The 20,505-nt window shown below is 40.5% G+C and overlaps 1 protein-coding gene across 4 annotated transcripts in view; it reads right to left on the minus strand.

Annotated features, from left to right (window-relative positions):
- Positions 1–272: 272 nt before the first annotated feature.
- The window catches only part of LOC106612275 (kelch-like protein 4), a 63,900-nt gene continuing 43,667 nt past the window's right edge, over positions 273–20,505 (minus strand). For all 4 annotated transcript variants that reach the window (XM_045724248.2, XM_045724247.2, XM_014213292.3 and 1 more), the window contains 8 exons: positions 19,475–19,671; positions 16,485–16,697; positions 12,595–12,781; positions 9,429–9,653; positions 7,570–7,732; positions 4,302–4,514; positions 3,019–3,190; positions 273–2,869 (listed from right to left, as the gene is read on the minus strand). In XM_045724248.2, the coding sequence (XP_045580204.1) occupies positions 2,810–2,869; positions 3,019–3,190; positions 4,302–4,514; positions 7,570–7,732; positions 9,429–9,653; positions 12,595–12,781; positions 16,485–16,697; positions 19,475–19,671 (1,430 nt within the window). In that variant the 3' untranslated portion in view covers positions 273–2,809. The remainder of the gene's footprint in view (positions 2,870–3,018; positions 3,191–4,301; positions 4,515–7,569; positions 7,733–9,428; positions 9,654–12,594; positions 12,782–16,484; positions 16,698–19,474; positions 19,672–20,505) is intronic.

Below are 20,505 nucleotides of genomic sequence, written 5' to 3' on the forward strand. Positions count from 1 at the left end.
TTATTCATTTTTAGACATTGATGCCATAAGTCAATGGTGTCACCTGTCAATGATTTTGATAATTCCGATTTAAATGGTTTCACCGTCTAGATCCGTCTTCACATGTGGTCAGGAAGATGTGTCTGTTAATCGTTTACACCTGTCTAAAAATCTGGGCACAATCAGAATATTGACAAAAATCATGAGAAAGGAGTCATGTAAACACCAGGTATGAACGGGGTTTAAAAAATAGCAGAAACTCATATCCAGGGCAACTTACAGACACAAAAGAGGACAATGAAGTTGTTTTATTTCTAGATCTGTATGCAGTGTAAAAAATCAGGATAAAAATCTACATTTGGCCTCAGAGCACGTCAATACATTTGTAATATTCCAAGCTGAACGATCCTCAGTGTGTAAACAGAAAATAAGTAATGTTGTTTACAGATGAACTCAACAGGCCATGATGTGAAAGAGTCTGTACACATGGTGATAATGTAGTAACTCAAAGCTGTATTTAATGTTCTCAACGTCATATAGGGACGGATTCCCAGACACAGATAAAGCCTAGGTCCAGTCCTAAACAACGACAAAAACAAAATGTGTTTCATGGAGATTCTCCATTGAAAGTGTGTCTTAGTACAAGACTAGGCTTAATTCCTGTCTGGGAAACCAGCTCACAGTTTATTCATAAGTCAGTAGCAAACATGAAGTGAAATAAAGAAGAAGGGCATATTGTTTACTTACAACGTAATGTTAACTAGAATTCCAAAATATAAAACCAACATCTGGAGTTGATGGTTTAATGGTTTAGGAATGATGTGAGGTTATCAAGATGACTGCAATTTTGACAAACTTGCAAAAAAATCTTTACAGTAATGACAAATATCAATATGATATATTTATATATTCACGATTGTGTAAACTTAATTTTTTAAAACATGTACGGCACATTTTGTAAGACAGGCTAATGACTTTGGTGTAATTCATCTATAGCTTCCAAGAACAAAAATAAGAAAAAAAAACAATTTGAAAAATGTCCTTTAGATTTCTTTCCTTGCTAAAAAACTGATATACATTATGAGTAACTTCCTCAAATTGGTCTGACAAAGCATCCCGGTATTGTACTTTACAAAACTCATCATCTTCAGTATTATTCACAGTGGTCTTTCTTAAAAAACTGTTTGTCCAAGAGTAGAAATCATTGGTACACAGAGCACCTTCACCCAGATATGAAGTGAACCAGTTAATAACAGAGATGTATTCATTTCCAGGTGGCTAAAAGAGAGATATATATATTTTAGAATATAAATCAAAAAAATATTCATATGTGATGAGACAAATATAGAATGCTACTGTATAAATGTAAAAGTATCAATTAAACCCCTAAGGTCCATGTCCGTGCACCCGCGGAAATCTAATTAGCATAATACAATATCCCCCAATCAAATTCAGTCAGTTTAAGCTTGGGATATCAGGTTTTTTTTGTTTGTTTTTTTGCATTGGATGCATCTCAATCCATCAAATCCACCTACTTCAACAGAGCTAGACTGACGCTTGTCAGACCATGAGACCCCCCCCCTCTCACAAAAACTTGTTTTTTTCTCACAAAATCTTATGCAACGTCCAAACTATTATGACCCCTCTATATAAGGATGAGACTCTCACCCACAAGTTTCTTGGGACTTCTCTGAACTCGGTACAGCCGATTATGCCAACTTCTGTCTGTAGCGTCCGAACAGTTTGGGCTACACACTAATATGACCCCCCATGTGGAAAGGTGAGACTCTCATGAACACGTACATGTCTCGCAAGACTCGTCTGAAAGTCCCACGGTATCAGTTGAAAATATGTATGGAAGTATACTGTATATGGAGACTGTTCAGTGCCAAAAATAAGGGGTTAAATACATGTCCCCCAAAAAATAACAAATGTTTCCTGATCTTTCTTATAGCTCAAACTTCCTTTAGATGTTTTTGGGGGTGACTATGTGTTGTTCTATGTAGTGAATCTGTTATTCAATGTTTATATTGGCTAATAGCAGTCAGGCCAAATACAAATGTTCATCAAATATTTTTTTTACATAATTTTTTGATACTTCAAGGGGTCTTAAAATTCCAAATAAAATAGCTAAACGACCCTTGATATGACCTTCTTAAAACAATTCCATATAGCTTTGTAGAACCCCCCCTCCACCTGCTTAGACAGGGCTTAGACTGTTCAGTGTGCTAAAAATAAGGGGTTAAATACATGTAAAAAAAATTACAAACGCTTCCTGATCTTTCTTATATCTCTCAGATATAGGACAGACACTTCAAAACAAACTTCCTTTAGATTTTGTTTTGGGACTATCTGTTGTTCCGTGTAGTGAATCTGTTATTCAATGCGTTTTGTATTGGCTAATAGCAGGCCAAATAAAAATGTTCATCAAATAATGATTTTTTTATACTTTAATGAGTCGTAAAATCCCCCTTTTGACTCTTATGGGTTAAATGTAATTTCTTTCTTTTTAATCATATAGAAAACATTATTTTCTGACAGACCATTTTAACAGAGCAACCATATCAACAAGAGTTTGGCAAGGTTTCCTACTTTTTTAACCACTACTATGCAGATTGTTGATCCGTAGATATGGTAAAGTGCATTCTCATAATCAAAAAGAAAATCCTTGGATAATGAAAATCACTGTTGACAGAAACAATGGTTTGTGAGGAATGCAATATAGGTTTGCCTTTACAGTAGAAAAAAACATATTCTTAGCGACATCAGTGGTGACATTATATCCTGTTTCCTGTGTGGCATTCCAGTGGGTTGTATGGAGTTGTAGTCCTCAAGGTATTCTCACAACTACAACACAGGCTCCAGCCCTTCCAATGTTGAGATTGACCTCCTATTGGAGACATACAGTACAGGTTGATGCAAGGTCATACAGTCTGTCTTAAAAATGGATTACAGTAAGGAATTGTGCCAGGCTATTGGAATTGAGAAATTATGGTTCGAAAAGCATTGTAAGAAAATCTAAGAAAGAATTCAAGTTACCTCAGTCCATTCATTGTTCTGTGCATCATAGGACTCAACACTGTTCAGGTAGGATGTTCCATCGTATCCTCCGACAGCATATAGCCTGTCTCCTAGCAGACAGATACCTACAGCATCCCTGGGGACACTCAGAGAGGACACCGTGGTCCATGTGTCTGTTTTGGGATCATACCTGCAGTGACATACAAGGGTAAAGGGAAATACCTGAAGAAGTATATCCCAGCATCCCTGGGATATTTAAGAGATACAGAGCAAAGAGTACAACTTGTATATGGATGAATTCAACAATATCTTGTGACTTTTTTCATGTTGTTTTCAATTTAATTGTTTTGACATGATGGTATTCTGTTCATTGATAGGGTCACATGCAGTGTGTATCAGATACAGGTAGATTTTTTACAGAATTAGCCAGCAGAGGGTGACAGAAGCCAGATAATCACACTGCTAAAAAACCAACTCCCATGGAAAGAATGACTTGTATTGGGTTTGCCCTGTACTTGCAGACAGACAGAGACAATGGCCATGTTTGAGAGCATCAAAACTGTGATGCATTATGTGTAAATTGTGACTGACTGACTGATCTACAAATAATAATGAGTAGTTATTTATGATGCAACGTTTTTTTTTTTTGGAGATCAGTCTGTCGGCAGTTGCCTGCACCGTCAACTGCAATTTCAAACAAACTTAATGGGCGCGTTCGACATTGCAGCCGACTTTAAAGGCGAGTAGAGACTGACTGATCTACAAATCACCTTGCATCAAAATTAACTACTCAGTCTTATTTGTAGATCAGGCAGTCAGTCTTATTTTACCCATGATACGTCACAGTTTTAATGCTCTTGAACATGGCCAAAGCCTCAGAAAAGCACCACACACACCCACAACCTAAAATGTCTCTGTGTCTCCATTTGTATAGCTATACTTCATCATCATAAAATCCATGAGTCTATAACAAGACACTTGGAAAAAACGATGTTGACTTTTTTGTTGTTGCTCTAGTACAGTACTGACATAGGCTACATTCCGATTCTCTGCCCTACTCCCAAAAGTGTGCACTTCCATTTCTGTCATGGATTTTAAAGCATTGGATTGGTGTAAGCCTAGGCTAGAGAGAGTTTCCACCATTGTTGAATGCATTTCAGGAAGTGTGCAAGTCCCAAGAATCGAAATGCAGCCATACTGTAGACTAAAGCTATGTTTTTTACCTCTCTACACAGTCTGAGAGTCTGGGAGCAGTGTTTTTTTTACCTCTCTACACAGTCTGGGAGCAGTGTTTTTTTTACCTCTCTACACAGTCTGAGAGTCTGGAGCAGTGGTTGGACGCCGGGGCATCATGACCACCCACAGCATAAAGGAAACTGTTGTACGTGGCCACACCCACCCCTCCTCTCCGCTTCGCCATGGGGGCACACATACTCCACTTGTTGGTGTGTGGATCAAAGCATTCCATCGACCGCAGACACGAGCTCCCATCCCGACCGCCAACTGCAAACAATCTGTAAGGACAATAAAAGCATTACAAATCTGACTTTGGATGCTGCTCAGAAATGATGCTCATTTCTCTTCAAGAAATGTTGTGTCGGTCATTCCTAGAAAGTATTGTCTTTTAAGGGAGGGCGAATCCCAGGTTTCCTTAGCAGAGAGGGATGGAGGGGTGGAGAAACATATTCCTTAGCAGAGAGGGATGGAGGGGTGGAGAAACATCTTCCTTAGCAGAGAGGGATGGAGGGGTGGAGAAACATCTTCCTTAGCAGAGAGGGATGGAGGGGTGGAGAAACATCTTCCTTAGCAGAGAGGGATGGAGGGGTGGAGAAACATCTTCCTTAGCAGAGAGGAATGGAGGGGTGGAGAAACATCTTCCTTAGCAGAGAGGGATGGAGGGGTGGAGAAACACCTTCCTTAGCAGAGAGGGATGGAGGGGTGTAGAAACATCTTCCTTAGCAGAGAGGGATGGAGGGGTGGAGAAACATCTTCCTTAGCAGAGAGGGATGGTGGGGTGGAGAAACATCTTCCTTAGCAGAGTGGGATGGAGGGGTGGAGAAACATATTCCTTAGCAGAGAGGGATGGAGGGGTGGAGAAACATCTTCCTTAGCAGAGAGGGATGGAGGGGTGGAGAAACATCTTCCTTAGCAGAGAGGGATGGAGGGGTGGAGAAACATCTTCCTTAGCAGAGAGGGATGGAGGGGTGTAGAAACATCTTCCTTAGCAGAGTGGGATGGAGGGGTGGAGAAACATCTTCCTTAGCAGAGTGGGATGGAGGGGTGGAGAAACATCTTCCTTAGCAGAGTGGGATGGAGGGGTGGAGAAACATCTTCCTTAGCAGAGTGGGATGGAGGGGTGGAGAAACATCTTCCTTAGCAGAGAGGGATGGAGGGGTGGAGAAACATCTTCCTTAGCAGAGAGGGATGGAGGGGTGGAGAAACATCTTCCTTAGCAGAGAGAAATGGAGGGGTGGAGAAACATCTTCCTTAGCAGAGAGGGATGGAGGGGTGGAGAAACATATTCCTTAGCAGAGAGGGATGGAAGGGTGGAGAAACATCTTCCTTAGCAGAGAGGGATGGAGGGGTGGAGAAACATCTTCCTTAGCAGAGTGGGGCGGGGGTTGTGGATTCTTTTTTTTTCCTTAGTAGAGAAGAGTGGAGGGTTGTAGAACATGTCTTCCTTAGCAGAGAGGGATGAAGGGTTGTAGAAGCATATTCTTTCCTTAACCTGTTGGGTCTAGGGGGCAGCATTTGCACGTCTGGATAAAAAAAATGTACCCGATTTAATCTGGTTACTAATCCTACCCAGTAACTAGAATATGCATATACTTATTATATATGGATAGAAAACACTCTAAAGTTTCTAAAACTGTTTGAATGGTGTCTGTGAGTATAACAGAACTCATTTGGCAGGCAAAACCCTGAGACATTTTCTGACAGGAAGTGGATACCTGATGTGTTGTATTGACTTTAAACCTATCCCATTGAAAAACACAGGGGCTTAGGAATATTTTGGCACTTCCTATTGCTTCCACTAGATGTCACCAGCCTTTACAAAGTGTTTTGAGTCTTCTGGAGGGAGATCTGACCGAACAAGAGCCATGGAACGATGATGTCCCATTAGACAGCTGGCGCGCGAGTTCATGTTGGGTACCCTCGTTCCAATACGTTATAAAAGAGTATGCATTCGTCCACCTTGAATATTATTCATGTTCTGGTTAAAAAAGGCCCTAATGATTTATGCTATACAACGTTTGACATGTTTGAACGAACGGAAATATATTTTTTCCCCTCGTTCATGACGAGAAGTCCGGCTGGCTTACATCATGTGCTAACGAGACGGAGATTTTTGGACATAAATGATGAGCTTTTTTGAACAAAACTACATTCGTTATGGACCTGTGATACCTGGAAGTGACATCTGATGAAGAGAATCAAAGGTAATGGATTATTTACATAGTATTTTCGATTTTAGATCTCCCCAACATGACGTCTAGTCTGTATCGCAACGCGTATTTTTCTGGGCGCAGTGCTCAGATTATTGCAAAGTGTGATTTCCCAGTAAGGTTATTTTTAAATCTGGCAAGTTGATTGCGTTCAAGAGATGTAAATCTATAATTCTTTAAATGACAATATAATATTTTACCAATGTTTTCTAATTTTAATTATTTAATTTGTGACGCTGACTTGACTGCCGGTTATTGGAGGGAAACGATTTCCTCAACATCAATGCCATAGTAAAACGCTGTTTTTGGATATAAATATGAACTTGATAGAACTAAAAATGCATGCATTGTCTAACATAATGTCCTAGGAGTGTCATCTGATGGAGATTGTAAAAGGTTAGTGCATCATTTTAGCTGGTTTTATGGTTTTGGTGACCCTGTCTTTGACTTGACAAAACATTACACACAACTCTTGTAAATGTACTGTCCTAACATACTCTAAATTTATGTTTTCGCCGTAAAACCTTTTTGAAATCGTAAAACGTGGTTAGATTAAGGAGATGTTTATCTTTCAAATAGTGTAAAATAGTTGTATTTTTGAAAAATTTGAATTTTGACATTTATTTGGATTCAAATTTGCCGCTCTTGAAATGCACCTGCTGTTGATGGAGTGCACCACGGGTGGCACGCTAGCGTCCCACCTAGCCCCAAGAGGTTAAGAGGAGAGAGATGGAGGATTGTAGAAAAGTCTTCCTTCCTTGTTTTCAATTTTTCACCCAGATGCAGGAAGAAAATCTAAAAAGGTTTTATAGAGTGAAAACACACCGCAAAACAGTACTTTGTTGTCTGCCATTATGTAATGTAGAGCTGTTGTAGTCTAGGCCCAGGCTTACACACAAAGAAAAGCCTTCTTGTTTTTATATACGAAGATTAGACCTTAACCAAAATGTGTTACATAACAAGAAACAGAACTTAGTTTTCCTGTTGTGCTGGTTATTAGCTTCTAGTGTGTATATACATAATACATTCTCCTTTCATTTTGTGCCTTATGTCATAAATAAGCTTGTGTTTTAGTAACAACTGTTACTGTATGCTGTCATAATGTTTTAGTACAGCCACTTACTTTCCGTTGAGTGCGGTGACTCCCATAGTGCTGCGTGGGGTGGACATGCTGGCCACATAGTTCCACTGTCTAGCCTGGGGGTCCCACCTCTCCACTGTATTCAGGTAACTCCATCCATCATGGCCACCTACTGCATACATGGGGCCCTCCAACACTGTTATACCTGGAGAGTTAGAAAGAGGGGGGAACCATCAACCAGAGCATACTCTGTGTGTGTGTGTGTGTGTGTGTGTGTGTGTGTGTGTGTGTGTGTGTGTGTGTGTGTGTGTGTGTGTGTGTGTGTGTGTGTGTGTGTGTGTGTGTGTGTGTGTGTGTGTGTGTGTGTGTGTGTGTGTGTCCACAAGAATAGTAAACAAACAAAAATTGGACCAACTGGGGACATTTTGTTAGTCCCCACGAGGTAAAATGCTATTTCTAGGGGGTTTAGGGTTAAGGTTAGAATTAGTGTTAGGGTTAGAATTAGGTTAAGGGTTAGGGTTAGGATCTAGGGTTTGTTTTAGGGTTAGGGTTAGGTTTTTGGGTTAGGGTAAGAGTACGGGTTAGGGGTTAGGGAAAATAGAATTTTGAATGGGACTGAATTGTGTGTTCCCACAAGGTTAGCTGTACAATACTTTCTGTCTGTCTGTCTGTCTGTCTGTCTGTCTGTCTGTCTGTCTGTCTGTCTGTCTGTCTGTCTGTCTGTCTGTCTGTCTGTCTGTCTGTCTGTCTGTCTGTCTGTCTGTCTGTCTGTCTGTCTGTCTGTCTGTCTGTCTGTCTGTCTGTCTGTCTGTCTGTCTGTCTGTCTGTCTGTCTGTCTGTCTGTGTGTAAGATGCTCAACCAGAGGCATCAACCACGATGCTCATTCTAGAACAGTTGAAGTGCTGTTAGATGAGTCACCATTGTGTGGAACTGAACGAATGTAGTCTATTCTATTCTCTTAAACAGACTTGGGATCTAGTACTATTTTAAATCATTTAAAAAATATATCATTTTCCGTTTGATTGGTTTAATGGAACCAATATAATATCCCCAAAACTACAAAACCGCCCATCAAGCACCAGGCAGGCTTGGGAAAACGTAGTATTAGAAAGATTTCAAATAGTATTTCAACACAGGGTCTGTTCTCCAAACAGAATATAAAACAACTGTGTTATTCCTGTTATTGCTGGGGTCACAGAGGGGAAAATGTTTTCCAACAACAATGAATATAAGATGTTACTGTACAACACAATAAATGGATTTATATAATGGCTGGTAATGTTCTGGTTTAGAGTACAACATTATTCTAAAGGAACATCACCTGTAAACATTCTACCTTCCGTATGAATAAAAGTTCAACTGAAATAGCCATTTTAAAAACCAGTTATTGTTGATTTGAAAATATGAATAAGTAGTTCCTTCTTTGCTGAATGCACACAGCAGGACAAAGCCTTAGCAGGGAGGCTATGTAGCTCCTCACAACTTCACAGTTAAACCGTGCTCACCACAAGCAAAGTATGAGAGCTATCTGCTACAGCCCCGATCAAAGGAGACTAGGTAATACTATTCACTGTAATCTCTAGGGCAAGCGTGATCACCCATATCTCAGAAAAGCCAACCACAGACAATTGAGATGAATACTTGACTACATCGCCTCAGTTCACAGGCATAGACCTATTTCAACTGTGAATCAAACCATTCCTCTGACATGAAACGTATGAGAAACGGCCAGGGAAAAGAGACAATCAGAGCAGGCGTACGGTAGGCTGACAAGGTTTTATATAGGAACAGCTTGTGCTACAATAGTATAGGTATGAATTGTAATCCCACTGAGTTTGTGCTACAATAGCATAGGTATGAAATGTTTTTTTTTATTTTTATTTTTTTACTGTAAACCCACCGAGTCCATGTCTGTGCGTAGACATGGGAGGCATGGTGGACCAGACATTGTTGAAAGGGTTGTAACACTCCACCATGTTGGATGTCTTCAGCCCGTCTCGGCCCCCCACCACGTACAGCTTGTCGTCGATCACTGCCACCCCAAACTGAAGCCTCCGGCCGTTCATCACTCCCACCTGGATCCATGTGTTAGTCCGCAGGTCATACTTCTCTATGGTCGTAGATCCTATAGGAACATACAAGGAGATCTATAGATCCTATTGGAACACACAAGGAGATCTATAGATCCTATAGGAACACACAAGGAGATCTATAGATCCTATAGGGACACACAAGGAGATCTATAGATCCTATAGGAACACACAAGGAGATCAATAGCTCCTATAGGAACACACAAGGAGATCTATAGATCCTATAGGAACAGACAAGGAGATCTATAGATCCTATAGGAACACACAAGGAGATCTATAGATCCTATAGGAACAGACAAGGACGACGCTGACGACTTCAGGTGACCCCCCCCCCCCCCCCCCCCAAAAAAAAAAAAGTTTATTTGTCACATACGCCAAATACAACAGGTATAGACTTTACCGTGAAATGCTTACTTACAAGTCCTAAACCAACGACGCAGTTCAAGAAATAGAGTTAAGAAAATATTTACTACATAAACTAAAGTAAAAAATTAAATAAAAAGTAACACAATAAAATAACAATAAGGAGGCTATATACAAGGGTTCCTGGTATCAAGTCAATGTGCGGGGGTACAGGTTAGTCGAGGTCATTTGTGCATGTAGGTAGGGGTAAAGTGACTATGAATAGATAATAAACAGATACCGTAGTAGCAGCAGTGTAAAAACAAGGGCGGGGAGGGGAGGGTCAATGTAAATAGTCCAGGTGGCCATTTGATTAATTGTTCAGGGTAAGCAGGTTTAAAGAGGCTGAGCATTGAATTATATTCTGTTCTGATTCCTATTACCCTCCATATCTATCATAGTGTTTGAGAAACACCTACGTTTTAATATATTGTGTTTCTCAAACACACGCTGTAATGTGTTCTATTAACTGTATATCTAAACTGTATAGGATCCATTTTAGTATCAGCTACAGTGGGGCAAAAAAGTATTTAGTCAGCCACCAATTGTGCAAGGTCTCCCACTTAAAAAGATGAGAGAGGCCTGTAATTTTCATCATAGGTACACGTCAACTATGACAGACAAAACGAGAAGAAAAAAAATCCAGAAAATCACATTGTAGGATTTTTTATGAATATATTTGCAAATTATGGTGGAAAATAAGTATTTGGTCACCTACAAACAAGCAAGATTTCTGGCTCTCACAGACCTGTAACTTCTTCTTTAAGAGGCTCCGCTGTATTAATGGCACCTGTTTGAACTTGTTATCAGTATAAAAGACACTTGTCCACAACCTCAAACAGTCACACTCCAAACTCCACTATGGCTAAGACCAAAGAGCTGTCAAAGGACACCAGAAACAAAATTGTAGACCTGCACCAGGCTGGGAAGACTGAATCTGCAATAGGTAAGCAGCTTGGTTTGAAGAAATCAACTGTGGGAGCAATTATTAGGAAGTGGAAGACATACAAGACCACTGATAATCTCCCTCGATCTGGGGCTCCACGCAAGATCTCACCCCGTGGGGTCAAAATGATCACAAGAACGGTGAGCAAAAATCACAGAAGCACACGGGGGGACCTAGTGAATGACCTGCAGAGAGCTGGGACCAAAGTAACAAAGCCTACCATCAGTAACACACTACGTCGCCAGGGACTCAAATCCTGCAGTGCCAGACGTGTCCCCCTGCTTAAGCCAGTACATGTCCAGGCCCGTCGGAAGTTTGCTAGAGAGCATTTGGATGATCCAGAAGAGGATTGGGAGAATGTCATATGGTCAGATGAAACCAAAATAGAACTTTTTGGTAAAAACTCAACTCGTCGTGTTTGGAGGACAAAGAATGCTGAGTTGCATCCAAAGAACACCATACCTACTGTGAAGCATGGGGGTGGAAACATCATGCTTTGGGGCTGTTTTTCTGCAAAGGGACCAGGACGACTGATCCGTGTAAAGGAAAGAATGAATGGGGCCATGTATCGTGAGATTTTGAGTGAAAACCTCCTTCCATCAGCAAGGGCATTGAAGATGAAACGTGGCTGGGTCTTTCAGCATGACAATGATCCCAAACACACCGCCCGGGCAACGAAGGAATGGCTTCGTAAGAAGCATTTCAAGGTCAGGATTAGCCTAGCCAGTCTCCAGATCTCAACCCCATAGAAAATCTTTGGAGGGAGTTGAAAGTCCGTGTTGCCCAGCGACAGCCCCAAAACATCACTGCTCTAGAGGAGATCTGCATGGAGGAATGGGCCAAAATACCAGCAACAGTGTGTGAAAACCTTGTGAAGACTTACAGAAAACGTTTGACCTGTGTCATTGCCAACAAAGGGTATATAACAAAGTATTGAGATAAACTTTTGTTATTGACCAAATACTTATTTTCCACCATAATTTGCAAATAAATTCATTAAAAATCCTACAATGTGATTTATTGGATTTTTTTTCTCATTTTGTCTGTCATAGTTGAAGTGTACCTATGATAAAAAGTACAGGCCTCTCTCATCTTTTTAAGTGGAAGAACTTGCACAATTGGTGGCTGACTAAATACTTTTTTGCCCCACTGTAAATAAATAGTGTTAGTCCGTGGAATGAAAGGGTTAACCTCAGTCGTGTGGATTGAGCTGCATTACATTAGTAGCCTAATAGACCTGAAGTCTGTAACAATAAAAGCGTCGTCGTGGTCGGGCGAGATCGACGGTGACATCACACGTTAGTGGGCATCCATCTTGGTAATGAGGCTCATTGATCAAAACCTGTGGGCTTTTATTAATAGTAGCAAGCCATTAGGGTCCAATAGACATAATGGATTTACTGAGCTTTATGTCTCACACTGGGGCAAACTCCATAAAGACTACGAATGCACCTGAAATGGCAACCTATTCACTATATCGGGCTTAAGTCAAAAGTGGTGCACTATATAGGGAGTAGGGTGCTATTTGGGATGCAAAACCCTATATAGGGCACTTCTTTTGACCAGAGCCCTATGGGCCTAGTGCACTATATACATTAGGGGAGTAGGGAATAAAGTCTAGGTCTAACCCTTGGTAGCGTCCATGCCTCCCACAGCGTAGAGTACTCCTACGGTGGACTTCCTGGGTTTAGTCCTGGGGCTCTGGAACATGAGACGACGCTCCGGCAGCAGATGGTACTTCATGGCTTCCATTAGAAGCTTCTGGCATTCCAAGTCATCTGAGAACATTGTGTTGTTCTCCAGGTCAGCTAGGAGCTGGAATTAAAGGAGAGTTCAGTTCAGTTCAGTTCAGTAAATCTTCATTATCCCCAAAGGGCAATGGTGAGTGCAGCATAAAAATATGTAGGAAACAAAACAACAAGAAAAAAAATATATATATAATTATTACATTGTATTAGCTAAATGTATGTCTTTCAACCAGGAAGCAGTAACAACATTCAACCAGGAAGCATTAACCAGCTCATTGTCCCCTGGTCAAATGTAATGCACTATATAGGGAATAGGGTGCCATTTGTGATGAAGTCATTGATAACCTACTGACTGCCCACCTGTGGAGGTAGAGAAGGGTACCATTTGTGTTAAAGTCATTGATAAATAATTTTTTCTACATTTTTAATGGGTGGATCAGCTTTGCGGATTGCGGATAGATTGTTACTTCCTTCAATGTAAATGTCTGCATCCTGTCCAATCCCCCATATATTTTTGTTTAGGTAACTACAGTTGAAGTTGGAAGTTTATATCCACCTTAGCCAAATACATTTACATTTACATTTAAGTCATTTAGCAGACACTCTTATCCAGAGCGACTTACAAATACATTTAAACTTAGTTTTTCACTATTCCTGACATTTAATCCTAGTAAAAAATTCCTGTCTAAGATCAGTTAGAATCACCACTTGATTTTAAGAATGTGAAATGTCAGAATTAGTAGAGAGAATGATTTATTTCAGCTTTTATTTCTTTCATCACATTCCCAGTGGGTCAGAAGTTTAAATACACTCAATTAGCATTGGGTAGCATTGCCTTTAAATTGTTTAACTTGGGTCAAACGTTTCGGGTAGCCTTCCACAAACTTCCCACAATAAGTTGGGTGAATTTTGTCACATTCCTCCTGACAGAGCTGGTGTAACTGAGTCAGGTTAGTAGGCCTCCTTGCTCGCACAAGATTTTTCAGTTCTGCCCACACATTTTCTATAGGATTGAGGTCAGGGCTTTGTGTTGGCCACTCCAATACCTTGACTTTTTGGTCCTTAAGCCATTTTGCCACAACTTTGGAAGTATGCTTGGGGTCATTGTCCATTTGGAAGACCCATTTGCGATCAAGCCTTAACCTCCTGACTGATGTCTTCAAATGTTGCTTCAATATATCCAAATAATTTTCCTTTCCTCATGATGCCATCTATTTTGTGAAGTGCACCAGTCCCTCCTGCAGCAAAGCACCCCCACAAAATGATGCTGCCACCCCCGTGCTTCACGGTTGGGATGGTGTTCTTCAGCTTGCAAGCGTCCCCCTTTTTCCTCCAAACATAACGATGGTCATTATGGCCATTATGGACATATTTGATTCATCAGACCAGAGGATATTGCTCCAAAAAGTACAGTCTTTGTTCCCATATGCAGTTGCAAACAGTAGTCTGCTTTTTTTATGGCGGTTTTGGAGCAGTGGCTTCTTCCTTGTCCCTAACATCTTTTACTCTCTCGCAACAGTTGGGGAATACACACACACACACACACACACACACACACACACACACACACAACCCAACTCAAGAAAGGTCTTGATTTACAAATGCGTGTACAGTTGCAGCTGTATGAGAAGGCCAGCAAAACTGAGCAAAAAAAAGGCAGAAATGGGGAGATTTGATTAACCATTGTCAAATCCTAGGTGATGGAGGCCAGATATACACCCTACCCCTGAAACACCTGGTCCCCCGTAGTGACCATATTCCCTGGCATTTTTGTGCAGTCAGACCTTTGATTTTGTGCCACCAGGGCCACAATAATATGCCCCCTCTCTGAATGTCTGAGTGTGACCCCCTCCCCATGGGTTACTGCAGCTAGTGTTGCCAGCTCTGCCACTTCCTGGGTCGGGGCACCAAACCGGAATCCCCACCGGCTAGGTACAAGGTCGTCAAGGTTCTCATTAGCAGCTTTGAGAGTTTTCTTGTATATTATGCTCTCCCTTTAGGGGGTTTTGGCTTTGCAGGACCAACCCTGCCAAGCAGGCTCAGAATCTTGATGGGGTGGTGCTGCTCTAGAAGGTCTCTGACCACATTTTGGCTGCATACAGGCAGCTTACAGCAGGCCCATAAAACAGTTAGGGACTTCTCTTTAGTATCTGGGTCATTCAGGTTGGTGTCTAGAGTAGAGGGTAGTGGACCGTTCCATCAAGATAGGACCATAAATACATTAATTACATTTTAGAATTTATTTTTTAAATGTAGTTCCCCATGATTGGACAATAAAATACATTAGATGTATAATTTATTTTAAAATGCAGTTCCACCAAGATAGGACAATAAATAAATAAATAAGGTGTATAATTCATTATAAAAATGTATATCCCTCATCTGCACAACATTGAAAGCTCTCTCACAACCCCTGCTCACAGATACATTGGTTCTGGGATATGCATCCATTTTCTTTCTCACTCACTTATCGCCACACTTTCCCAAACACCATAAAACACACACACCACACCATCCATCTCAATACATCCACACATACTGTGCCTTCTGTCTGCTGTGTTTTTATCACCACCATGTTGCATTTGTGCTTTTGTGTTACAATCACGATAGATAGAAAAGCTATATATTTTTTGGTATCATTACGATTCATACCATGGCTAGTATTGTGTGTTTCATTATTTGCCTCCTCTATGAGAACTTTGTAATTTTTAGAATAGCCATGGAGTAATCTTTGTGTCTCTGAACAACTGGTTATTAATATATAGTTTATCGACTACTAGAGCTACTCTTTCTCCTTTCAATCTATTTTCCTTGAATATTGGATACAGAACTACAGACCTCCGTTCTGTAATTTCCTTCGGGAACTGATCATTCATGCCTATTTTTGTGCCAGCAAGTCTTTTACCCAGGCTTTTAACCATTATTTTATCTTTAAAGAAAGCAAATTTTGTAACGATTGGGCGTTCATACCTCTGCCCTCTCTATCCGAAACGACGTACCACTTCGAGTTGGATTTTGTCGATAGCTTCACGTGGGATCTGAAGAGCTGTAAGGAGGAACTCACTAACTACAGATTCAGGAACTTCTCCTTCTTTCTCTTGGATACCTGTAAGTACCAGATTCTCTCTCATGGATCTAGTCTGTATGTCAAGTAAGGCTTCTCTCAGAATGATGTTCTCCTTTTTAAGTTCATTAACTTCGGTTTTAATCTTGTTGACTGTCCCTTTCAGCTTGTTTGTATCTTTCTCCAATGTTGCAGGTTTTTGGTCACTCATCTCGAGGCCTTCAACTCTTTTATATCCTTACTGACTAGTTCTAGTATACCCAGTTTGTCATTTATTGATTTTAACAGATGCGTTTCGACCTTTACCATTCCCGGTGGTGAAAAGATTAAATCTTCTGTGTCTGTAGAAGAATCACGTTTTCGTTTTTGAAATAGGTTCCCATCTCTTACTCTCCGTCATCTTTGAGTGTTGCTTGTTTTCATAATATTTGTCGATATATTTGTCTAGCCTTATGATTTGTTTTGTGTTGTTATCCAGATTGAAGGTTATTACCCACCAGATTGTGAAGTGCTAATATTTAGTCTAATTTATCGATATTGAATATTATGTTTTTATCTTGAGGTGAACTACACTGCTGTGTTCAGTCCGCCATCTTTTCCAGTCTAGTTTTGATGAAGTCATTGATAACCTACTGACTGCCCACCTGTGGAGGTAGAAGAGGGTACCATTTGTGATGAAGTCATTGATAATCTACTGACTGCCCACCTGTGGAGGTAGAAGTGGCAGGCGGATGTAGGCCAGGAGAACCCCAAGGTCCTGCTGGCGATGCTGAACATCGAACCGCACCCACGTCATCAGAGCCTGGAAGATGGTCTCCTCATCTGGTACGTTTATGTCGTCACTGGCCAAGAGTTTGACGATCTCAGCTGTAGGAAGCAGGAGAAACTCCTGGTTCTGAATCACCTCTAGGAAGTGCTCCTGAAACAGGGATGTGACAGGGAGGAGGACTTACTGGTAAAGGGAAAATACTACAACCCAACCTTACAGATGACGGTCGGCAAAAACCTGGGCTCGTTTTCATCTGGACGTTGGGTTGCAAAATACTTACATCCAATTTTCAGGTGCTGCCTGGATAAAAAATACAATTAATAAGTGAAAGAAGACATTACTTATTGCATGTAGAAGTTAGTCATTCATTGGGTATATAAGTAGATTAGGTAGAGAAATTGCTTACGTAGATCTAGTGTAAACGTCTTACCAGTAGATGGTTTAAATGTGTTGTTTACAACAACAAATACATTTTCTATATACTGAAATCAGGAGTATGATCATACATTCTCGGACAACAGTGTTAAGAAATGGTCTGAGCTGTCTGTCTCAGGAGCAAAATATACAGTCAATACGGACCGAATGCCTCATTTGTTTCTCGGTTAATTGATTCTCAGTATTTGACTGACACAGGAAGGAATCAGTGGATAAATCGGGCGGTGAACTTATTTAAACCTAATGAACAACACATTATAACATCAATGTTGCTAACATGGGCCAACATGACAGCTAAGCCACAGAGGGGCTTCCCCTTGAAGGAACGACGGGAAAAGGGGGATACTGAGTCAGTTGTACACCTGAATGCATTCAACTGAAATGTGTCTTTCCGCATTTACCACAGATTAATCGTGTTACCAGGTCTCTATGCTAGTCGAGAACATAGTGAAAACACACTGCCAGAAATGTAATTAATAAAAATCATTGCATAGCAAGTGATTAACTGTGGTCTTAAACTTAGTCAGTATGAGGTCAAATACACAGTAACAGTCACATTGGACAATAGACAATAAAGATTATGTTCAATCTGGAGCTCGGTATACATCTTTATATAGATTCAACTTCCATTTGTTGGCCATCATCCCGGGCAATACATATATATACATATATACATACATACATACATACATACATACATACATACATACATACATACATACATACATACATACATACATACATACAGTATGGCTTTGTGTGATTGCCTCTACGAGCCTCTTCAAGGACTCTCTCTGGATAATATCGTTATAGAGATGATTCTATATAAAAGCTCTTTATGCTGCTCTGTTATGTTCAACATAACAGGGAACAAGACACTGAGCTGTTATTTATTGCACCAGCAAGAATAAACGTTGACACATTTAACATTGCTTTGGGGAAGTGCCTTACAATTATGAAAAAACAAGCATGCTATTGATCCTTAATCTGTTGCAAATTATAGTTGGCTCACAGAATCTATCACGAGTCTTGGTTTAGGATCTTAGCAGTGATAAGCCTAATGAAATGAGTCTCCTTCATTGATCTGTTCTGGTAATTCAGAAAGAGAGATCCTACTTCCTACACACTGTAGGAACATCTATACCAATGTTGTTTGACATTCATTATTTGTAATTACCATCAGCCAGAATGCTGACAACAAATTGAATACATGAATTATGCTACACTGCAGACTCTTCGATTCACAGACATTTAAAAACAAAGGATGACTCAGAAATGGCACCCTAATTCCCTATATAGTGCACTACTTTTTGACCAAAACCATGTGGGCCCTGGTCAAAAGCAGTGTACTTTATAGTGAATCGGGTGCCATTTCAGACACACCCATTCATTATACAAGAAGACAAACCTGCGGTAAGTAACTGTTTGAGAAACAAGAGCAGTGGAGAAAAGTTGTGTGTTGATCTATAGAAGAAACACAATTCCATAAGAAGATGAAGAGGTTTTGGCGAGAAAAAAACACATCATAATTCAAAATGTGCATGAGATGCTTTGATTAAGTTTGTTAAGTTGAAACAGAAATGCTAGCATGAATAATAGAGCACTAATCTGAACCGGTCGTTTTTAAAGTAGGCTAATTCTGGGAGTAGCCTACTGAAATCTAACATGAGGACTTTAACAACAGGGCTCAAAGATAGCAGGGCAAGGTTTAGGACACTTATAGGAGAAAAAAATACACTTCTCTCACAAAGGAACAGGATGTCACAAAACATAGAACATCCATCCAGCGTAAACTAGCGACAAAAATATCCTTATCAAAATAACAAGCTGTTGATTCAGAACCCAGAGGACAGTGGTACAGGAAGCTCTGTGACTCTCCGACTGCGTACAAAATGATGCCCTATTCCCTATATATAGTGCACTATGGGCTCTGGTCAAAGGTAGTGCACTATCTAGTAAATTAGGTACCATTTGGGACGCTTCCTCCATGTTCTTTATTGGAGGGATTGAACAGGAAGCGGTCGTGCTAGTGTTGTGATTAGATGAGCCTCACTGTTCTGGACAGAGCTCTATTTAAACAGAGCCTAGCAGATGTCTTTCAGGAGATAACAGCTATCTCCATAAGTTGTTTACTCCGTCAGCCGGGGACATTATCTAGCAAATACTGCATCTTCTTGATCCCGTAGAAAAAAGTGTGAAAATAAATAATTCAGCTGTATTTAAAAAAAAAACACTCAAAATGTTAGTTGATATGTCTCAACATTGATAGCCACAAAATAGCTAACCTTGACCAAACATTTTTAAATAAAATCCTAAAATGTAAAATGATATTTGCACTTTAGCTAAGCATTCAATGGTCATCCAACCCTAAAAATGTGATGTAGACCTATGGCAACCTCCAAAAGGAAAATATGCAAATAGCAACAGACCCCCCAAATAATTGAAGGTGATTCTTTGGAGTTTTGGCTGTGTAAACCTGGTTGGATTCCTACCATAGTGTAGTTGTGAGCCACGTTGAGCAAATCCATGCATCCCTGGGCGTCAGCGAAGGAGTGTATCCCCAGGCAGTTAGATGGATGGAGTTGTTTCATAAGGAAGTTACAGCAAACCTCAATGACTTGTGAGAGCTGTAGAAGGCAGGCTGCAGCCAATAAACTCTCTATGGTCTCCTCCTTCAATTCAAGGACACCTGCAACATTAACAAGATATGTTGTTACAGAGAACAATGAAAGTAGAGCATATTATGAGCTCCAAAAACATCACCATGCCTGGGGCACAGGGGATAAAATAACTAAAAACATCACCATGCCTGGGGCACAGGGGATAAAATAACTAAAAACATCACCATGCCTGGGGCACAGGGGATAAAATAACTAAAAACATCACCATGCCTGGGACACAGGGGATAAAATAACTAAAAACATCACCATGCCTGGGACACAGGGGATAAAATAACTAAAAACATCACCATGCCTGGGACACAGGGGATAAAATAACTAAAAACATCACCATGCCTGGTGCACAGGGGAGAAAATAACTAAAAACATCACCAGGCCTGGTGCACAGGGGATAAAATAACTAAAAACATTACCATGCCTGGGGCACAGGGGAGAAAATAACTAAAAACATCACCATGCCTGGTGCACAGGGGATAAAATAACTAAAAACATCACCATGCCTTGGGGCACAGGGGATAAAATTACTAAAAACATCACTAGGCCTGGGGCACAGGGGAGAATATAACTAAAAACATCACCAGGCCTTGGGGCACAGGGGAGAAAATAACTAAAAATATCACCAGGCCTGGGGCACAGTGGAGAAAATAACAGATTGACAGATGTGGAGATTTGATGCTGCCCTTTATGCACCAGCCGGCTCCATGGGTATGACTGGGTGGATATGTTCAAATGGCATCATATTCCTAATTTAGTACATTATTTTGACCAAGCCCTTTGGGTCGTGGTCCAAAGTAGTGCACTACATAGGAAATAGGGTACCATTTGAGATACATAAATGAGTGTTT

Source organism: Salmo salar, chromosome 09, assembly GCF_965601325.2.
Source record: "Salmo salar chromosome 09, fSalSal1, whole genome shotgun sequence".
NCBI classification, from domain to species: Eukaryota; Metazoa; Chordata; class Actinopteri; order Salmoniformes; family Salmonidae; genus Salmo; species Salmo salar.